General features: G+C 40.7%; 1 protein-coding gene across 1 annotated transcript; it reads left to right on the forward strand.

Annotated features, from left to right (window-relative positions):
- Positions 1-1,496: 1,496 nt before the first annotated feature.
- LOC128369595 (SH3-containing GRB2-like protein 3-interacting protein 1) lies at positions 1,497-20,947 on the forward strand. Its single transcript, XM_053330672.1, has 25 exons — positions 1,497-1,677; positions 10,596-10,628; positions 11,078-11,141; positions 11,651-11,699; positions 12,190-12,246; positions 12,608-12,665; positions 13,313-13,488; positions 13,667-13,678; positions 14,249-14,260; positions 15,531-15,555; positions 15,683-15,746; positions 15,922-15,992; positions 16,090-16,164; positions 16,241-16,309; positions 16,394-17,155; positions 18,043-18,164; positions 18,299-18,449; positions 18,586-18,642; positions 18,923-19,034; positions 19,276-19,431; positions 19,573-19,705; positions 19,839-20,041; positions 20,222-20,286; positions 20,503-20,667; positions 20,818-20,947. The coding sequence occupies exons 1-25, from the start codon at positions 1,497-1,499 to the stop codon at positions 20,838-20,840; spliced, it is 2,895 nt and encodes a 964-aa protein (XP_053186647.1). The 3' UTR covers positions 20,841-20,947.
- The last annotated feature ends 1,867 nt before the right edge of the window (positions 20,948-22,814 follow it).

Below are 22,814 nucleotides of genomic sequence, written 5' to 3' on the forward strand. Positions count from 1 at the left end.
AATATCTGTTCAGTTTGTTTTTAGTAAAGCTTTTTATTCTGTGTTGCAGGGCTCATGCTCAGGGATCATATTATAATGTGAAGATACACAGTATTAACTGTGATGAAGACAAGTTGCTGTTTGTGTCAGGATACAACAGTTCTTTAGAGCAGTCTTTACAGTGGCTGTTAAAGACAGCTTTTGTGTGATCAGTGTTTATATGTCACATTGAAATTAGTCTCCATCATTTGGCAAAAAAGGGATTCCCCTTGTGGCCACCTGAAATTACTTGGAAAAGGTCAAAGAACTCTCCTGCAGCTGTGAAATGTCTTTTGTAAATTTGTCCAGCAGAAAGAAAGCAACAACTGATATTAGAAGTCAATTATATTGGTCTGAGAATATTTAGATTTTTTTTTATCTTCAGGTTCTTGGTCAGTGAAAATATCTTCTCAGTTAACTAAATGTCTTCATATTGAATGATAAAATTGAAAGATAGTCTGTTAGTACTCGATACTTCACTTTAGAGTTGATTTAGTTTTTAGCTCAACCACAGCTTCAACAGGGTTTTTTAACTTTCGTGAAAAGCAGTTTCTACAGTAAATATCATTGGATCCTTGCTGTTTTGGGAGCTCTTTGACTTCAACATATTAAACTTCTTTCGACTTATCCTACTGCTGGAAACTATAGCAACGCTCATCAGAAGAAGAGTTTACTGGTTGGTTAGTTGCTCGAGTTTCTGCTGGAATATTTGAACACTGACCTGATATTCTTCTGCTCCTTCTCTTCCTTCTGCTCATCACTGACACCCTGAAACCTTACAGAGACCTCAGTCTCTTCCCTTTGTTTGCAAAACATTAAACATGAATGCAGTTTCATCACCTGTAATTGATTGTCAACTGAGTTGCACAATTTCTCACAGGGCTGGGCATTTCTTTCACTTTTCTGCAAGATATTAATAACATACTGTACCTTCTTGAAAGCCAGTAACTTAACCAACTTCATCTCAGAGTCACCAGTGTAGCTCTGGTAATTCTCACAGATGTGTCATACTCGACAAATTCAATTTCACCAGAGCTACATTTATGGCTACCACTTCTAAATGGATCCTGTTAACTAGTCACACACAATAATACAGAGGAGTGTATTAATATATTTGGCAAGGTTGTCCTTGCTGCTGGCTTTAAGTGGGTCAGTCAGAGTATGAGAGCATTAATACTCAAGCTCACTGATGCTGACTTGCTTTTTGCTGGTTCACCTACACAACTGAAATGATGATACTGATACTATTAATGTATGTTGTCATGGAAATAACTGATAACTTAAACAGTGAAGTATCTTCCCATACCCAATAGTTCACAGAGAGGCTCATAAAGGCTCCTCATAGTTAATATTGAGACACAAGTCGATTGGAAGAGTTGTGGTCGTAGTTCACTATCATGCATTAAGGCTCATTCAACATCCTCTGGTTAAGAAGCTCAGGGGTGGAGACAGTGGCGGCAAGGTTATACCAGCTCAACATGGCTGACAGCACCAACATGACCTACACTGATGCTGTCACCCCGCCGGCCCCCGAGGAGTCATGTTGCCTTGTCACCCAGAGGATGGACAACAACGATCGCACATGGGCAACAAGGACACAAACAGTCTCTGCCACGATGACACCGAACATGCAGAGATTATCTATGAACGTGAACTCCTGTGACATGTTGACGATTTAGTGTGCGTGCATTTGGGGTTAACTTAAGCTTGTTTTGCCTGACTTTGACTCCAGTATCTTCCTATGCTGTGAAGAACTTTGTTGATTTTCTGCAGGTTGCAAAAATATTCTCACCCACTGAAACACAATGACAAATTTTGCGTGTGTGCTAACATTTAAATACTTCTAACATATAAAAGTAGTACATATTTAGCCTTTGACCTGCAACCTGCTCCCAATTAAATAAAATAGTAAGTAATCAGTGCCAAGTTTGAATTCTGTCTATGGCATTGAGTTTCTCCTGAGGAGGAGGAGGAGGAGGAGGAGGAGGAGGAGGAGGAGGAGGAGGAGGAGGAGGAGGAGGAGGAGGAGGAGGAGGAGGAGGAGGAGGAGGAGGAGGAGGAGGAGGAGGAGGAGGAGGAGGAGGAGGAGGAGGAGGAGGAGGAGGAGGAGGAGGAGGAGGAGGAGGAGGAGGAGGAGGAGGAGGAGGAGGAGGAGGAATGATGATTATGTCATGATAACTGATGCTAGAAAAACCTCATGTAAACCTTTAGTAAATTCATACAGTAGGTGGCAGTATAGAGCCACATAGCTGAAAAGACTACAGTGCATCATGTCATGCCATAGGGTTAATGATATTGAATTTAGTCTTTTTAACTATAACACAACTTGTTTTATATGTTGAAGAGACTCTATAGATTTTTTCCTGTAGATACACAAATTATTGCTTTCTCAGATTAATTTAGCTTCACTCACTGTTATATTTTCTCATATATATTTTGATTTGTTCATTCAGTTTCAATTTCTCTCTGTGTATCTAATCTACATTGCCCAGTAGAAATGGTCATTTCTCTGTGTCCCTTAGCTCATAGCTCTCTTTCTCCTTGTGTTTTGCTCTGCTCAGCTCTCCTTTGCTAATCCCCACTTGCCGTGACCTCTGACCCCTGGGTGACATCTTATGTAAGGATCCAGTTAAGGAAAGCACACGGGAGCGGCCCGTGGTCTGTTGCACCAGGTTAGGTAAGCTCATTAACACTTACTCCAGGAAACTTAAGGTAACAACAACAGCTACAAATACACCTCGGTGGTGCGAGTAGTAAACCAAAGGAAGTGATCAACAAACATCAGATAAAGATGCTGGGTTCTGTATTCAGTTTACTAATATATTTAACCTGAAACTGATATTTACTGGACATTAAAATAACCCCATAAAGTCATCTACAGGGTTTGTGTTTCTGCACCCAATTATACTCTAATGTTTCAGCCACTCACTGATATCCCTCAATAGAGAGAGCCGAAACAACAGAAGAGAGAAAACACACCATGTGGATGACTTTGGGCCACATTTGAATCTGTGTGCCTTTTTTTTTTTTTTAATATGCTGCTACATGACCTCCACAGCTGAAACTCTACCCCGAAACACACATACACACACACACACACACACACACACAACACTATCTTCAAACTGCCTCTCCCCATCTGTCCTCTCCCTATCAGTGAGGATGAGTCACTCTGCTCCAATAAACAACCATTAAAGCACCACATCTTTCACTAGAGCGTCTCAGTTTTGTTGCTGAAGTGTAACACTGGCACAATAGTAGCGGGACTATAGTCGTCCCTTTTCTCTCTACCTTCCGGGCTCAAATGTGAGAGAGTTGGATGCCTTGCCTTCCTCCCTCCTCCCAGTGAGCCTGTGTTATGATTATAGCTGACAGTGTGTACTCTGCGGTGGTAGATGCACAGTTGTCCTCTTGTGTTTTTAACAAGAGAAACAATCTTGTAACGCTGCATGCAGTCAGTATACTGTATATACCCTCTTTTATTTCCAGGATGTTCGAGAAAGTCGTTTTTGAAATAAATGTCGTCATAGTTTTTCCACAGAAGTAAATCTATCCTCCTAAAACTGGACAAGTGATCTCATCTCAGCCTCCTCCTGCTCTGAGGTCTAACTGTGGCTTTTGACAGTGTGAACCATGTTTTTCTGATTCATCAGCTAGTTCATCAGCAGTTTTGGACTGAATTTCTCAGTATTTATCCATTACAAACCTTTACAATTCCACTGGGAATTCTTGCTGATCCTCAGCTTCTGTTTCCTGCAGGCTACCCCAAAGCTTGACTGCCAGTTCAACTTTCCATTATTACTTTGTTGACAGTGTATTTCATTTCTCTTAAAAGCATTGCTTAAAATCTGAAGTATTTCCCTAAATAAGATGAGTTTAACATTCTAAAACTGATCACATTTGATTAATTGACAGTTTACATGTTGCTACACTGTGATTCGTCCATGGAAATGATGAAATGACATAACTCAGTAGAAGAGTCCACAGACAAAAACAAATAAAAAAACAAAAACTGCATTCATATATTTGTTCAATATTACTAGTGCAGCATTTTACCACAGACTTGCACTCATAGCACTTTCTTTTTTGACCTACCTGGCTTGTTTTTGTTTTGTTTTTGAATGTCGTATAGTTTTATGATGGGTCGTGATTGATTGTGTGTGATGCTATAGTATGAATACAGTGACAATAAAGGCATCTAATCTTATCTTATACAAATGTCTTCTGTGTGGAATAACCAATGTGGTTTTGACCGTTGACATAAAATGTCCATAATAAGAAGCGGACTGAGAATGTAGGTTTTCATGGCCTTTAAAGTCCAATAACTCAAATAGTTAATCAGATTTCAGTAACTGTCTTGAGGACATTAAATATTGCACAGCCTCATTTTCTCCTGCTGAATAAAAGTTATTTCCTTTTAACAAAACCCAATCTCTTCAATTGGTTGTAACTTGAGCACCATGTCTTATTATTAAACATCAAACCATCCACAAAAAAAAAAAGATAAATCGATTTGGTTGTGAAAATGCAACTGTGCTGAGCCCCAAACCAGCAAGTTTTTGTCTTTTTTGACTCAAAAGGAGACATTTTACTCCTGTTTTTTTCTTTCTCCACTGGTCCCCTTTTTAGTCATAGAATTGCATTAAAAACGTAATGTTTGTACACAAAGCACTGCGTCACCATATATAGCAGTCAACTCATTCCCAAAGAAACCCAAGGCCTTTTTATCCTTTTATCCATCTCACATTCAAGGACAAAATCATATGGTTCAGTAGCTGCCTGAAAATGATGGCATCCTTCTTCCTAGTCTATTTGAGTTTTTTTCAGTCTTTTTAAATAAGGACTGTTAAGTAAGTAAGGACTGACCTCTTACGTTATTCCTGTGTTTGTCCGTATGTCTGTAGGTGTGTGATGTTTGTGGTGCACACTTTATGTTTAAACTGTCCTAGAAAATAAACATTTTAAAAAAGTGACATATCTGTGATTGTACAGACATCTCTATTAACACATTTGGGGATTCTACAATTAATATATATATTTTTTAATTTAAAATGTAGATGCTCTCTATTTAAATGTAAGACCATATTTTGCCAAATAGTGCTAATATTATGTGAGACCTTGTATAATATGTATGCAGTTGACTGTAGGGCAAGCTGAGAGGTGCTAAGGCATCAGGGGACAGGAGCCATGTGACTGTGATTGCAGGGATTGGTTTAGTGCAGATGTGACATCAGCGAGCCTCCCACTCACTCCCTCCTCCCCTCTCTTTCCCAGTCTGTCTCTGCCTCTCTCGCTCTCTCTCTCTCCCTCTCTCTCTCTCTCTCTCTCTGTACCTTTTTTTTCCTTTGCCTTTCCTCAGCATCCCCCCTCTCAGAGATGGCGTGTGTCGGTGCCGCTCGGGCGTCTGGGGCCTAACGCGCAAAGAGAGGACCCCCCCTTCCCCCGATTTGCTGTGCGTTTCTCGGGTGTCTCTCTCTCTCTCTCTCCCCCCGCCTGCGTCCTCCACCACTGCTGCCTCTCAGCTCTACCCCGACCCCACCTCCCTGTGCGGGTGTCTGGGAGTTGGGCCCTTGGGTGGAGGGAATCAACATCGTGCTTCGTTGGGGAGCTGTGCAAAATTAGCTATGCCCTGCCCAGGCATCCTTTGACCGGCTGGATATTTTTTCCATTTCTGTCTGCCTGCACACCAGGGGCAACATAGGATGAAAATCTGGAATCATGATGCAAGGTAAACCATCTGTGTTCTCCTTCTCCTCCTTTATTTCCCCTATTTTCTTCCCCTGCGTCCTACTCTTGCCCTCTTACGTCCTGCTGGGCCATTAGAGCTAGTGAATCTAGTGATGTGCTCCATCGTGCCGTGGGGACTTCTGGGACAACTGAGCCATATGCATGACCAGCGTGATGATGTGTCTGTTGTGTGTGTGTGTGTGTGTGTGTGTGTGTGTGTGTGTGTGTGATGTTGTGTGACAGATTTATAGAAAGGTATATGAGATTAAAGCAATGATGTGTGAGGTGTGGATTTGTAATGGAAGAACTGATATGTCATTTTGCGATTTGCTGATGTCCTGTCGTGTGATGCGTGTTTACACATGTACTTGTGTGCGAGTGTGCGTGTGCTGATTATATTTCTGTCTTCAGGACTGTGTCCTATCAATGTGTGATAGAGGAGGAAGCTGCACTCTCTCATACCTCTGCTACTGTTACTACCAGTGCATCATATTATATCATGCCAACAGGACGAGTTATCCTTAAACCATATAGCAGCTGATGCCTGTGTTAAATAAACTCAAGCTAAGGATACATTGTTGGAATGAGGTAAATGTGGCAGTATATCTAACTGTGTTTGACAGATGCTGTGCCTTTACCATCCATTAATGCCAACGTGGTAATGGAAGTACTATTATTAGCAAAAGGTCTGCAGTCAGCCTGCCATGATATCGTACTTAGTTCATGAGCTGGAGGAAATCCACACTCCACACAGATGTCACATGCTTATCATAGCGTTTGTTAGCCACACGTGCATTACTAATTACACTGAATAGGCTGTCAGGTGTAGTCAGTCACATTCATGTTATTTGGACTTGAATGTGGCTACAATGCATGTGCTGCAATAACATGCTTCTTGTTGATGCAGCATGTACGTTTAGCAACTCTATGATGACAAAATTGCGTGCAGGGAATTATAATCTGTAATGAGGAAATCTCGCTCAGATGAGGATATTAAAAATAAGAAAAACTAAAATGACCCCCGTTTAAACGGAAAGCTGTTCCTGTAAGTCAAATTAAGCAACCAGAGCTTGACATTGACTCAAACGACCACAGCAGTGGTTTTGTATGTTTTGACTTCTAAACTACAAGTCACATATATTTCATAGTAATGCTGACCATTTCCCAGAGCAGTGTGTAAAATGTTGGTCTGATTTACTTCCCTCCAGGCAGCCTCTGCTTGCAGTTCAAGAAAAGCAACTTGCAGAAACCTGAACCTTAGTTGAGATAGGTTATCAATTGCATGTAAAAAATAAGAGGGTGTACAATGCAATATCCAACTATGCTGGACAGCTAGGTCCTTTAGAAGATAGGTTTAGAAGCCCACCATCATAGAAAAGGGTAAAATAACTGTATAAGCCAAAGTTATCAGTTATGAGAGACATCAGTAGGTGGTGATAATGTGTCATTTGTTTGTTTACCAACTGTCAAAGAAGAAATTTAGTCAGCTGATGCTTTTTGGGAGCTACTACAGTAAAGTACATCTGTCATTGCAAACTATCAAATAAATAAATACAGTACCAAAGTCAAAAGATGGAGTTAAAATGGGCGTTGATGCATAGGGGCAAGTGCAAAATGTATCAAACCAGTCCTGGACCCTCAGAACCAGGTGGTAATGACCTTCGTTGTACCGAGCTCATCTTTTATCTTTCAAACCACCTCTCCATTAACCTGACATGTCAGATGGTTTGATGGTTTGAACCATGTGAGAAGTGTCCTTGGAAACAGTTTGTAAAAGGGCAGACACTTTCAAAAAAACACTCGGCAGGTGATTGGATAAACAATTTGTCTATCACCATATTACCTTGGACGGTCTTGCAGCTGGATTCACAAGATCACACGAGAATCCTCACAGGACGCTGATTGGTCCTAGCTAACGATGGTTGAGACAAAGGTGCATTGCTTGAACCCTGACAAGATGGATTCTTGTGTGATCTCGTGATCTCGCAAATCCAGCTGCCTCAAAAGATATCCTCTCTACCACTGACTAAAAAGGCATGATGCTGTCAAGAAAGCGGTGCGAAGAATAAGAAGAGTATAATTTTCACACCTATGCACAACTGACAGATGACAACTTGCATCAATAGCTGACAGATTGTCTGTTGTAGGATGTTTCAAAAACTGTGCAACACAGTCATCCAATACAGTGAGAGAAGGGAGCGTTTCAAAAGCTTTTCTTGCTGGTTCAGTCAGATAATTGTTGGATATAGTGAGGACGAAACCTGAGAGAGTAACAGTAAGAAAATTCAGCTTTATACACTTCAGAAATAGTTTTTTGACAAGGTCCATTTACTACATTTCTTCTGGAGCTTTCAGCCACATCTGGTGCGGATAGTTTTCTGCTGAGAAAGCTCCATCTGCTGATGTAGGTCACCCATTGTGGATGAAAGCTCTGGAAGAAATCTTACATTACTTGCTGGATTTCCTCTGGAAAGCCCTGAAACTAATTCAGCGAGGTCATTTTGATTTTAGAAAGTTGCTGTTTGACGACTGGACTCAGATGTCTAAGATTTGAAACATTTGAACATGGGTCAAAAAGGGGTAACTTATTTTCAGTTTTCAAGTCAAGTTTCAAGTCTCAACATGATTTTCCTACCCAAGTGAAATGGATTGAGATGCAATGGATGCGTAAAGATTAAGATATTACTCTCAAAATATACACAAGTCAATTAAAACAACTGCAATACTAGCAGCTTTACACTTTTCTAAAAGAATGAGAATGTGTATCCAACACCATATGGACCCAGTGGATTAATGGTTAAAGTTAAGTTATGCTATAATTTGAAAAATGTCTAGCAGTCATGGCGTATGGTTTAGAGGAAATATAAGTTACTGTAAAGTAACCAAACTCCACTATATTCAGAGCTAATATCATTCATTACAGTGATCTGTGTGTTTTAATGAGTGTCTTAGGGCTCTCCTAAGGCAAACTTTGTAAATGGGTGACAAAAACAACACTCCTGCTCTGATCCACAGCGTGGTAATGACCAAAAAAATATCCAACTGTGCTGCTTCAGTTTGTATCATAGATCAGCAGGTTGTTACATATCAATGTCTGGATTGATTCTTTACTATTGCTCCTTATCACACAACATACATGCAGGTTAAGAGTGGACAGAAGGCTGTTGTCACTGATGAAGAGTCTTTTCTATTGAGCAACCCAGCTAGCTGCTAATACATCACATGCCCTGACATGTCCTTCAGTATCCAGGAGAGCTTTTTCCCAAGTGAATGGTACTGAGCACCCGACTAGTGTGGTGATTCACCAAATCACTGTATCCATATCTATTTTGATGTTGAGGAGCATTAGATTTTCAAGTAGAGCCTTTTCAATTTTCTCTTTCTCTCAAAACACCACAACATCAGTACAGAACTATATTGAAGAGAAGTCTGTGAGGAAATAAGTGAGCCAACAACAATGCTACATGTCTGTTTAGGGTGTATGTCGCAGTTTAAAATGTGCCCCATGGATTACCAAAAGGAGACGGTAAACAAAGAACACAAACTGAGCTGCCTGTGAATCATACAAAATGTTCATCCACCCAACTGTCCATCACATGTGTCCCTGTTGTTTTTCTGAGCATGTAAGAAGCCAATGTGCTCACTCGTCCTCTAAAACACAGTTATGCAAAGCATTTGTGTTTGACAAACCTGTACAAATCTGTCTTTTATCAGTTATTATCGTACACATTTAATAAAATCAAATTGTGACATATCTTTGACCTGAGAGATAAAGCAGTTTTGTCAGTGGTAATTCACTCATTAGACCTCAGGAACAACAACTCATCTGTTTGAGCCTTGACTTGTCCTTGTCTATGTTGCTTTTAGTGCATGTGTGGAGCAAGACAAGCAAAAGTATCCATTAACTCTTAAGAACTTGTGAAAGGTATTGAGAGAGTATTCAAGTAACCAGTAATCAAAATTCAATGGTAGTCATTTTCTGTTTTTAGAGACTGGTGGCATGCTGGATGGTTGGTCCACACTAACACTGAAACATGTCAGCAGTTGTCGGATGGATTGCTGTGAAATATGATAGAGATATTTACAGTATATAGCCCTCAGGATGAATTGTAGCAACTTTACTGATCCTCTGGCTTGTCATCAAGTCAAAACTTGAACATCCAGACATGTTTTAAGACATATAAAAGTACTCTATTTCTGATTGATCATTTTTGTCTGTGGCTATTCAACAAAAAAATATTGACTCCTTCACCTCATCATAAAAAGACACTTGTGTAAGTTGCATACTGAACCATGATTGTCTTCCAAACTACTTACGATTACACAAATCATGCTCATACGAACACATCTTACATTTATGTGAACACACCTCACCCAAGCAAAGTAACAACTAGCAAAACATATTTTTGAGTGGATGTGGACTTTAAATACCTTGCTTTAGGACATTCCCGTCAGACTCATGTATGTTCATTGTTTAGTTCTAGTTAGCATATGTTAGCATGCTAACACAGCCAACTAACTTAGTCAACATATTAAACATTATACTTGCTGGACATCAGTATGTTAGCTTTACTATTGTGATCATTAATGAGCGTTAGTACAGTCTCACAGAACTGCTAATACTCCTAATAATAGACTCTTGAAATCATCACTCACAAAGTGTTTGGTGTGATTTAGTAAATGTTTTCATAGGGGGACATGTTCTTAGTTTGTATTCATTGCACATCGTTTGTTGATTAATCTTACAAACTGTCAGTGACATCGCCACCCAACTCCAACTAGCAGTACTCAGTTATGCAGACTTTAGACTTTGCACACACTAAATTGTGTCTTTTTGTTGGTTTTCCCAGTCGTCCTGATCCCAGCGCTGCATGGTGCCAACCGTCAGTGCTGCAGGGGTCTTGGCATCCAGTTTGGCTGACAGGCTGCTGTAGTAGATCCCCCCACTTTCCCCCTGAATCTCACTAATGAAGTGAACACATTGATCAAGCTTTGCTCTTGTTTCCATTTTATAAAGTCAGGGAGGGGACACTTAAGGGGATTGTGTTTGCACAGCTTCATTTTATGTGGCAGCTCTCTTCAGTAAGCAGGATGTTTGTGTCCTGAATTGATACCTTCATTTATTTGAACTCACATATTTTCTGTATTTTCTGTATTTTCTGTATTTCACGAGGCCATGTTCATCCTGAAGTTACTGTGCATCAGCCTGATACTCCTCCTCCTCAAAGTGCATTTTGATGACAAGACCGTTAACTTTATATTAGGCTCTACAACTTCAAATGAATTTTTTGTCATGTTGTCCTCTCTCTCTTTATCTTTGTCTGTTTGCTAGGACTGAAAAATCGCACGAGGAAAGCCCTGGGCTTACGAAAGAAAGACAAGGATACAGAAACAACGTGAGTTTGCTCAGATGCACATTGGTGACACAATAAACCTGCTTACCATACAACTGTGAATACAACTGAAAAATGTCAGTTTGTGTGCTTCAAGTAATATAAGTATATGTAGCATATAGTATTGAAAATTGTCTGCACTGAAGGTTCTTTTTTACTTATTTTGTGATCAGATAGTTCTTGATTTAAATCGTAATTTTTATTAAATTTAGAATTGTTTATTCAGACAAAGTTGTACAGCTGCTTCTGTTCAGACATTAAACCACTGAGAATGTCAGCTTTCTCTTTGTTAAATAAAAAAGGTGTTTTGTATTTTTCAAAGTTAGAACAGGTACCAGAACTCTCATATAGTGTCTTTTATTACATTTCCAATGATATCCAGCCCTAGTTTTGAGGACCCAGATTGAATTAAGGAAGTTATACATAGACTAGAACTAAACATATATAGACAAGTGTAGACATACCAGCCTTGTGTGTGTATAATCTTTTCCTTCTCATCACTTCAAACACAGGGGTTCACCTGACAGAGACGGGACTGGAAGTGGTGGAAAGAAAGGAAGTGTACGTACATGTTGGATTGTGTTTCCTCTGTTCTTCCCAGCATTTCTTAAAAAATTCAGCTACAATAATATTGCTCTCACCAAAGTATTTGCTAAGACACAAGAACATGGTGACATTGTCAGGTGACACAAGATATGAGCAAAGAATATTACAGATTGTAAACAATGATGATCTAAACTACTTTATTTAAAGGGAAAACTGAAAGTGAGCAAACCAGAAATGTCTATAATGATCCCTCACTGTACAGAAAACGTGTGCACACAGCTACATAAGGTCAAAGTTGAATGTGAAAGTCAGTCTGTTTGCCTTTGTTAACTCTTCCAAACAAGTTTGTCTAACCAGGAGGTTTGTTTTTTTAAAAACCTGTTTGAATTATTTGTAGCGACAGGTGTGTAAAATGTGATTCTCCTTTTAAGAACATTAATAATTCTTTGTCTTTTCATCATTTGTTTTTATAAATAAAGACTTTATGCTTTCTTTTTGTTGATAGAAAAAGGCCAATGGAGCACCCAATGGTTTCTATGGGGAGATTGACTGGGACAGATATGTAAGTATCCACTGGCTGCTCCCTGCTTTGTTTGTCCTCTTTCTTTTTCTTTCTGACTAAGCAGAGTCACTGCTGCTCTGGTCATGAAAGTGTACTCAGTGTGCTTTGCATATCTTTGCCATGTAGCGCTTGGTTTAAAATGACTGAGTAAACGGTGCGAATAGAGCGATAGCTGAATATTCTGTGAGTCAGCAGGAGCTCCAGCCAGGAAGCCGACCGTCTCAGACAAGACACCTGTGAAATCTGATCCACATTTATATGCAGCGTCCTGCTCACAGCAATACAAAGTTTAGTGGTGCTTCCTTTACAGTGTGTGATGAACTAGAAATGACTTGTCACATTTCTTCTCTCCCATTTCTAGGCCTCTCCTGACGTGGATGAGGAGGGATTCAGTCTCCGGCCCGGTGACGAGGGGGATGATATCCTTTTTTTTTGTGGAGAGCAACAACAGTCTTGGGACTCTTGCCTGCAAAACTATTGACCTGTTTGACTGAGTGGCTCATTGGATGAGTGCTTCTCAGCATTAAATAGGCTAAATCAATAGTCCCTCCCTCTCATGCTACATCACATGTGTGATCACATCCCTGCAGCGGCAAAAAAGAAAAAAAAAGAAAAGAGCAGGAGGGCAGCTGGACAGAGCCACATTACATTTGGGCTGGCTTTCTAGTTGTCACTGAGCCACAGTTCTCATTAACCACTGATGCACAGTTCACTGGTATTTTAGGTTTTTTGTCCCCATAGGTGTCAGCAGTTATTTGTTTGAATTAGATTCATAGAGAGCTGATACTATGGAGACTTCCCTCGAGCAGGAGGATTTAGCTGAGACAGAGCAAGAGTGTCGGTTACAGCAGGTGTAACATTGTTAACTAGGACAGAGCAGACAGCCTGCTCTTCTGCTGCAGTGTTTCTCTACACATATACTGTGCATGCATTTCAGACAAAATGTATTCATTTTTAAAGGATATGTCCAGGCTGTAGCTTTAAATGCTGCAGAAAATTGAACTAGCCTACATGTTTTGCATTACATATTGTACTTACTCTACTTTGTCCTTGACAAAGTGTTCACCGGCCTCCAAAGGGAGGCACTTTTTCTCCTCCAGCGATTCAGAGGACGATGAAGAGACCAAGAAAAAGTTTAAAATCAAGATCAAGCCGCTGGTGGCGGACAGCGGCAAGTGTGTCCCTCCATCTATGGATGAGCTAAAAGCATCAGTGGGAGGCCTGGCACTCTCTCCGTCTTTGGTGAGCGCTGCTGACTCGAGTTCCACTACGTAACAGTGAAGAACAGACACACACACACACACACACACACACACACACACACACACACAGTACTTTTATGTGTTGTAATAGCTGATGAATGATTTCTCACTGTCTTTGTGTTTGTTTCTTTTCTTACTTATCTGCTGTCATCTTGTAGAAGAGAAGTCCGGTAAGCCTTATCATACATTACATCACGGTGTCATCATATACAGAGATTGCATGGCATGAATTCACTCAGTATAAATGCTTGATGAAGCATTCCTTCCTTTGATAGTTCACTTATATATCGCCTTTATGGCTTCCCCCTTTTTCTGCATGCAGTCTATCTCTTCCCTCACTATTTGTGTCCTTTTAAGACCTTGAAAAACCTAATTTCTTTCAGTTTAATTTTCTGTTGAGCTACAGCTTTACTTGAACCTGTCTGGCAAAGCGTTTGTCTTACATAATGCACATAAACATAACACACATACTGTAGCTCCAAACCTATTGATTTGTGGAGCTTACATGCTGAGCAACCTGCTACATTCAGTGCACAGCTCTGTGTGTGTGTGTTGCTCGTACGTGATGCTCGTATTGTCCTCCTAATCTCAGGGGTGTTATGGCTCATGTTGCATTATTAAGGCTTTGCGGTGAAAGTAAAGAGGTGTGGTGTGTGCAGTTTTAGTTGGTGTCCATTTGACTGATTTGTCACTCACTCTCTGACCCAGGTCTGTTCTCTCTTCCTTTTTGCTGGTCTCAGAGACGCAGCCCGGTAAGTTTCTCACACCATCTGCTGGCTCTTTTTAAAGCAGACAACCTGAAACACAGCTTTCTAATTTATGTTGCCTGACCTGTTTTATACTGTGCAGTGCAGAATTTAAAAGGATACACAGCAAGATAAGAATAATCCATCTTTGGTTGGTCATTTAGCCAGTTTCAAATCCTTTTTTTCTTAAAATAAGTGAAAAATAAGACAATGGGGTCACTTTTTTTTTTTCAAATATTTCCCATAGACATGAATGGGTAGTTCACAGTTTGTCAAGTATGTTTTGAAACTATAGTGAGGTGTCCATATGAACATGGAAACAGGTTTTGCTCGCTCATTCCTCCTTTTCATAGTGGCCATTAAAAGATACCATCTAAAAGCATTTACATTTTTAAGTAATGCAGGTGCAAAATTCAAAGTCTTGTGCAAAAATGTATTTAAAAGTTTATCTGAAGATAATGTGAAGCTTCAGCAGACTGGGTTAGTTAAATCGTGTGGATATGCCAAAGTCTTAAGTGAAAAATTGCTTCTTTGATTCCCTGTTGAGCTGCAGTGGGAAGATAGCTATAAAAAGAGAGACTGTGGTACTAAAAAGACAGTAAGTTTGAAAGATATTGACTTGACTAATTTGGATTTGCTGAAGCTTCATATTAGCTTCGGATGAATTTTTAAACACATTTTTGCACAGAAGGAGTACTGTGGGGTTTGTCCCCCATCACTTACACTGAAAGTACGTTATGAAGGGATCTTCTAACGGTCAGTATGATTATTGATTGAATGATTATGGCTAGACAAACCTGTTCATTGTTCATGTGGACACCTGACTGTTGTTTTAAGACAGACTTTAAAAAATGTGAATCTTTCCTTTAAAGTTAAAATAAATATGTTGATTTAAGTGTAATTCTCTCAAGATGAATGAACATGTACTAAAAAGAAGAAGGGACGTCAGCACACTGTCTTCACTTGCTCAATAAAGATACTTCAGTTTATAAAATGTTTCAGTCACACACCGAATACCTGAAGAGAGGGTCTTTGACCAAAACATTGTATATATTAAACTATCTTTATAGGACAAGTGAAGACAGAGAGCGGGCTTTCTAATTTTTTAGAAAAATTTACATTAAAAATCTTAATGTAATGTTGAGTAGATCATATTTAAGATGTATGGAAGGTCTGAGTCAAGTATACACACATTTTTATGCTATCTTATGCTTTGCTTTTACGCTGCTAATCTGTTCCCTCAATTGATCTTTTGTTTGGATTGTTTATTTTTCAGGGAATGATGAAAAGAAACTTGTCCTGTAAGTATTTGAAAATACCTTTTATATTTAACCTTTGTTTGCAATAAGGCTGTTTTTTTTTCTCTTAATTATTTGAAATGTATTTGAATGACAGGTTACAGCTGACGTTTTGTTATGTTTCTCCTAGGTGAGGAGATCGCTCGACCCAGACGCTCCACTCCTATACCAAGTCCTGCCCCCGAGACGCCAAGGTCTGTGATTACTGACCAATAACAAACCAAATCTTCTTCCTCATCAATTTATATGTTGATGTCTGCAGCTGTGCAACTCTGTGATAGCCTCGAATAATGGTGGAGCAGGAACCAAAAAACAACCCTAGCAGGCAGCACATACTTAAAAGAAATCGTTTCATGTCTCCCTTCACAGTGACAGGCTACCGCAGAGCATTCCTCCTTTCTTTGGGCTGCCTTCTGAGACCAAATATGCCAGATATGATGGTGTGTATCTTATCAGCAGACATAACTTCACATGCATTTGATAGACACAGTTTACAGAGATGACATTGATTGTTTCGATGTCATTATCCAATCACAGTGGTCCCTACTGATGTATGGGGAGAATCAAGACCAAGTTCTGAATCAGCTTTGAGTAGAAGTTTCCCAACAGGAGGTGAGCTGACATGAATGAACCTCACTTTATTTTTATTGTAATAGGATTTACTGACATGTTGTAATCTGTGTTGCAGCTCCTCCTCCACTTCCTCCAAAAAACATTCCATCAAGAAGTCAACATAGCTACGCTTCGGACTCCACTGGTAAATGTAGCTTTAATAAATGCATTGTGTTCTGTAGATGTAGATTTCCTGAGATGTGATCTAAGTTCTCACTTTTTTTTGCAGCTTATCTACCCAATGGAAGGGCAGGTCGGAGTTCTGCCCCCATCTACCTGAACGTCTTGTCCCCCGCCTCCTACCGAGGCTCCCCGGCCCCTGACCTGGATGATGTGTTTGGCCCCATGGACAGCCCCCCTACCATTGAGGATGTGGTGTCTCCCAGATGGGTGACTTTCCCTAATGACAGACCTCCACCGCCTGATGAACCCGCTCCACCGCCGCCGCCAGACTCTCCTGCGCCAGACACACCCTCATCCACGCCCTCCACCCCCTGCATCTCACCTGGACCACCACCAGATGAGCCCCCGCCTTCACCACCACCATTTTCTCCCGGGTCTCCTCCTCCTTTCACTCCGCCAGACTCGCCACCTTCCATCGTGCTTGGACCTCCACCTCCGGATGAACCAGCCCCTCCCCTGCCCCCTGACTTCTCCCCCTGTGTTTCGCCTCCACTCTGCCTCGACGATGACGCGATTGATGAGGAGGTGCTGCAGTTTGCAGAGTATGCTTCTTCCCCTGCCCCTATCAGCCCTGTGCCCCCTCTGCCAGCAGAGCGGAGGTCCCCTCGGGCAGGAGTTATTTCTCCCCTAGTGCTCGGGGGAATGGGGGGAAAGAGGACTCCAGAGGGTGCGTACCTGAGAGATGATCTCCCAGACTACGTGGGCTCGCCCAGAGAGCTGACACCCAGCTTTAGGGGCACGCCACCTCCTCTTCCTCCAACCACCTACAGGTCTATTATGTCTTCCCCAGGGCCGTATTCAGGCAGCAGTGAGTACTGTGGTCTCTCTCTAAATGTTTGCAATGTCCACATCACGGTGTCTTGTAAGCATTTTTTCAAACTCTTTGGTTTTGTTTGAAAAAGTGAGAATGATGCTGCCAACAGTACCGCCAGAAAATCATGCATTGTCTTCTATGCAGTCTGTTACATTGGATAGGAAACACTACTTTAATTTTGTGTGTAGTCACTCTTTTACACTATGACTCACCTGATTCACAGACACTGCAATGTGGACAGAAATCAAACAATGCAAACAAAAAAAAAAGTGGAAGGGTTGTACAGTAAAGGTCTGTTATGTCTCATGTCCAGCCAGATTTCAATAGATGCATTTACTGACATCTAGTGGTGTGATTGTAAAATAACAACCTCCTTATTCAAAATCCTTAGCAGTAATTTCTTGGTGTGGTACAAATAAAATATACCTGTTGATGATCAGTCATCATTTTTATTACAGTTTTTATGTTCAGGCAGCTTGTCATTTCTGTGCATGTGGACAAATGTACATTTTATTTAATAGTAAAGAACAAACTGCAGCTGTAGTGAAGATTTGGGTGAATCAGCCCCAGAACACTACAAACATTCTTAACAGTGATAATTGCAGAACCAGACAGACATCCAATCCTATTCTTTTTGCTTACTGATAGATTTAATAGATAGTTCATTGTGAAAGGGAAATATGGGGAAATATGACTTCAAACAGAACACTTCTGTGTGTGTGAGGAGATTTAATTTTGGTCATGAGTAATCCAAGTGAGCTTGTCTGTGCGGTTGCTCACTGAGAATGACATGAGGAGAAATGTTGGAGCTAATGTGATTAAAGTCTCCCTCACTGTGATCTGAAGGCAGTGCTAACCATAGACACTGGTGTGTGCCGCAGGCCCATCGTCTCCGGCTCGTCCCGCAACGCCACAGTCTCGAGGCAGCCCGGTCCCTCCTCCTCCTCCTCCTCGACCGTCCTCGCGACCAAAGCTGCCCCCAGGGAAACCAATCACAGACCTGGTAGATCTCTCTGACTTTTTATTCTGATGTTTCAGTAAAGTATGTGACAATTTATAATCAACTCTTCACAGTTCGTCTCATAACTCATTGCACTCTGTTTTCACTGTAATCAAAGTGTGCATTTGTGTCTCCAGACTCGGCCGTTCAGTCCACCTGTGTCTGGCAGCCCACCACCTTTTGCCCCACTGGCCCGGGCGGAGAGCTCTTCCTCCATCTCCTCCATTACCTCGCAGAGTGCAGCATCCACTCCGACCTTAGGGAGGGATCTCAACTTGTCCAACACAGGTACGCTACCGGCAAGTCTAGTCTCACTCATCTCACTGTGTCCATCTTGTCTCCGTCTTGTTGAGCGCTCACCTCACAGTCCTGTCCATGTCCTTGTCTCCATGATTCTCTCCTCCTCATGTCTCTGCTCACTCAGAGGTTTCACAGCCTCTGGTATGGTTTGACCACGGCAGGTTTTATTTAGCTTTTGAAGGTGAGTCGAGCCTCTGTAGTGCCGACCAGTGCATGGACTAAAAGCACCTGCCCTGTTTTTACCTCTTTTGCTCATCCCATCCCATCCCTACTCACTACAACCTCACCTGCAATCTGAATACTATATTGTCAATTTTGATTTTGTCTGATTGCTTTTGTTTGTTTTAACTCCCTGATCCCCTGCTGAATATTTGAGCAAATAATAGGGAATAGCCTAGGAGAACTTAAATTTTTTTTATTTAAAGGTGCCTTTTATGCATGTATATGTGTGTTTAATTTAGGTTGCTCCAGAGGACCCAGCCCTCTTACCATGGGACCCCAAGACACTCTACCAGTGGCAGCTGCCTTCACAGAAACCATCAATGCCTACTTTAAAGGCGCTGACCCCAGCAAGTAGGGCCACATTTTCTTGCAATAATCAAATGACACACTTTACAATTTTTTTAATTATGTGTATCATAATGTGGGAATAATGTTTACAGACATTTACAGGAAAAATAACATGAACAAAAGTTAAGGGGGTGTCTGGGGAGAGATATATACAGTGAAGCTGTATTATAAAGAGATTCTGGGAGTTTGGGGTTTTTTTACAGCAAGATCTCTGAGTTCTGCTTCTTTTCTCCTTCTGTCTCAGATGTGTTGTCAAGATCACAGGGGAGATGGTGCTGTCCTTCCCTGCTGGTATAACCAGACATTTTTCCAGCCACCCAACTCAACCCATCCTCACCTTCAGCATCAGCAACTACAACCGACTAGAGCAGGTCCTCCCCAATCCACAGCTGCTCTGCTGGTAGGAAGAAATGTCTGTTATAAATGTTGGTGGCTAAAAAATTGGATGAACTGCTGGTCTTTGTTTTGTAATATTAATGCACATAATCTACAGTATGATTAGAGATTGTCTGAATAAAATATGTACCTCTCATCACTTTAGTGATTCAACAACAGACAGTGTAGACACCAAGGAGTTCTGGGTGAACATGCCAAACTTGATGAGCCATCTAAAGAAAGTGGCTGAACAGAAGCCTCAGGCGACATACTATAACGTGGATATGATTAAATATCAGGTATCATCCATCCATCCATCCATTCATCCATTCATCCATCCATCCATCCATCCATCCATCCATCCATCCATCCATCCATCTATACAGCCTTACAGCCTACCAATGAACTAATCTCTGTTTCTGTGTGTCTCAGGTGTCAGCAGAGGGGATCCAGTCCACTCCTCTGAACCTGGCAGTGAGTTGGCGAGGTGACGCCAACAACACAGACCTTCGAATAGACTACAAATACAACACAGAGGCTATGGCTGCCCCCATGCCACTACATAACATCCAATTCCTGGTCCCTGTGAATGGAGGCATGGCCAGAGTCCAGGCTATGATCCCACCTGCCTCCTGGTGAGGATTCCTTACATTCAGACCATCTTACAGAAACATTAAGACCAGTGTGGCACAATTTCCTGCAACATAGATGTTAAAATGCTATAATCTTATGTTGATGCTCCCATCTTTTCCTTCACTTAATGCATATCAGGCAGCTACATGTCCACTGTAATGTGCTATCATTTTGTTATGAAGGAATCCAGAGCAGCAGACGATACAGTGGAAGATTTCCAGCCTGTCTCATAGGTCTGAAAATGGAGGCAAGTGTTCATTCTTATCATGTTCATAATCTTGTTGTCAAATGTATCATCCTTTTGACACTGAAACAGTATGTTACAGTATACACGTTTTCTTTAAGGCCATGTGTGTTTTGTTAGTTACAGTTTTTTTGACAAATAGCATTTAAATCTTAGTACACTAAATAGCATACTGTAGCAGACATTCTCAACAAAGTGTACTGTATCTGTGTCACACAGGAGTAGGGGCTCTCCTGGGCCGGTTCCAGATAACAGAAGGTCCCTGTAAACCCTCCCAGCTGGCAGTCCAGTTCACCAGCGAGGGGAGCACGCTGTCAGGGTGCGAAATCCAGCTGGTAGGGACCGGCTACCGGCTGTCGCTGGTCAAGAAGAGATTTGCTGCAGGTAAGTTTTTTAGTTTGTGAACTCCAGGTGACTTTATTTCACATCATATCACTGTTTGAATTATTCTACTGAAGTAAAACACACACAACCAGACACTCAACTGTTGAAAGGCAGAATGACTCTCTGACTTTGACTTGTTTTGCTTCACAGGGAAATATTTGGCGGATAATTAGTGGACCTGTGTCAACGAGAATCAGTGGCTTTTGACTGTGAAGACTACGGATCCATCCCATGTTTAGTGCATTTTAAACTTGAGATATGACAGAATAACAAAGCATAAAACACACACACTCACACACACACAGATGATATTTGACTTTATAACATCATATTCAGTAGACTGACTCCTGCTGAGTTTATGCAAGTAAATACAAATCATTCGTTTTGTGCACTTGGAACACTTATGGGCTTACATGGAGTAAAATATAGGGAAACCCCGGTTCTTTGTTCTTGTTTCAACATAATTGTGGATTCATACACTGATCCAGCCTTATTCATTTCAGTTTCTTCTGTCTAACTGGTTGTCTTTGCAAATGCACTGTAAAAGATAATGTGAATAGATTATATAATATTGAAACAATCGTAAACAAGGTGGAAAAGAATGGAAAATGTTTAAAAAAAAACAAAAAAACAAAATGTAATATAGGTTTGCTTTGCAGTTTTATTCCAGTAAATTATAGGTTACATGGTAATATCTGATTTACACTGCCATCTCAAATCAGATTTTTATTTTTCAACCATGTGCGACTTTATTGTTGTCTAAGCAGAATGAATTGTTCTGCATAGACAACCTTGGAAATGGCAGAGCCCATTCTATCAGTCTCATGATTAAAGGTGACTGGTCAGTTCACAGTTCAAAATGACCCTCAGCGCCGGACTAACACTCTGAATCTGAAGGTGCTTTTACATGGGATTATGTCTGTGCCTCAATCCTAAACGCATGACGGAACATTTTGAGCAAAGAAACAGAGTTTTGGCGGGAAAATGAGAAATTATGATCAAGAAAAATGTCTTTTGAGCTAACAAAAATCTATTCTGCGCTCAGTTAATGTATTTGCTTGTTTACTATTATCTTCATAATATCCTCTCACCCAGTCTACTCATTTAAGACATTGTAGTTTTTCATTTAAAGGTGCAATGCAGACTTAGAGGCATCTAGCAGAACAGACTTGGCAGAAATGGAATATAATATACATAAGTATGTTTTAATTATAAAAAAATATCACCTGAAAAATAGTTATGTTTTTGTTACCTTAGAATGAGCTTTTTATATCTACATAGGGAACAAGTCCTCTTCCACCGGGGGCACCATTGTTGCAGCAAACAAAATTAGCAACTAGCTGGTTAGCACAGTGAAGCATTTTGCTGCTACAGAGCAGACTATTTCCCTCAGGAGTTAACAAAGACCAGAAACAGAGGTGAAACGAGAGCAAATGTAAGACTTCCATTTGTCAGGTGGATACAGACGTGACTCCAAATGAGTGCTTATGTTAGTAAATAACATAAGTTCACCATATCAATGAAATCAATCCATTTTTGAAAGAACTACATTAATGATAAAATGCCCTGTAATGATAGTTAGCTGCTGCTTACCTTGCAGACGTGAGGTAGACTAAATTACACAGAATAAAGAAAAATAATGTAATAATGTTACAAAACTGTATTAACAAGTTATTTACCATGCATGTGTCTGTGTTGTACCTACTTAGCATTATTCCAGTGCTATACTACCTCATTAGTAACCAATAATTCTACTAGCAATCAGAAATTGCCCTCTTCAATTTTCCAATTGACTGATTTTGTTACACATGCAACTAAATTTATTGAGCAAATTGAATCAATTTCTTTCCAAAATATGTGTATGTTCCTGTGCTCAAAATATTCCATCCTGCAATCTGGACTGAAGCTCATTGATAATGCCGTACTTTTATACATGCAGCCTATACCACTACTTTGATGGCATTTTGCCGTTAACGGGTCGTGTGAACAAAGAGAACATGAACAAATCACAAGCGTTACATTACCACTGTGGACACGTGCAATGCCGAGGTACATCAGATTTCCCACAACAGTGGACTTTAGTGGTATTTTTGGTGGTGTGTGATGGTCGTAAGCTGCTACTTTCAGTTGAACAATTTATTCTGTTG

The sequence above is a fragment of the Scomber japonicus genome, chromosome 12 (assembly GCF_027409825.1).
Source record: "Scomber japonicus isolate fScoJap1 chromosome 12, fScoJap1.pri, whole genome shotgun sequence".
Lineage (NCBI taxonomy): Eukaryota > Metazoa > Chordata > Actinopteri > Scombriformes > Scombridae > Scomber > Scomber japonicus.

Coding starts and splice junctions, on each gene's coding strand:
- LOC128369595 (XM_053330672.1), top strand. CDS start 1,497: ATGGCTGACAGCACCAACATGACCTACACTGATGCTGTCACCCCGCCG. Junction 18,643..18,922: donor GTTTTATTTAGCTTTTGAAG/GTGAGTCGAGCC, acceptor TGTTTAATTTAG/GTTGCTCCAGAGGACCCAGC. Junction 19,035..19,275: donor AAAGGCGCTGACCCCAGCAA/GTAGGGCCACAT, acceptor CTTCTGTCTCAG/ATGTGTTGTCAAGATCACAG.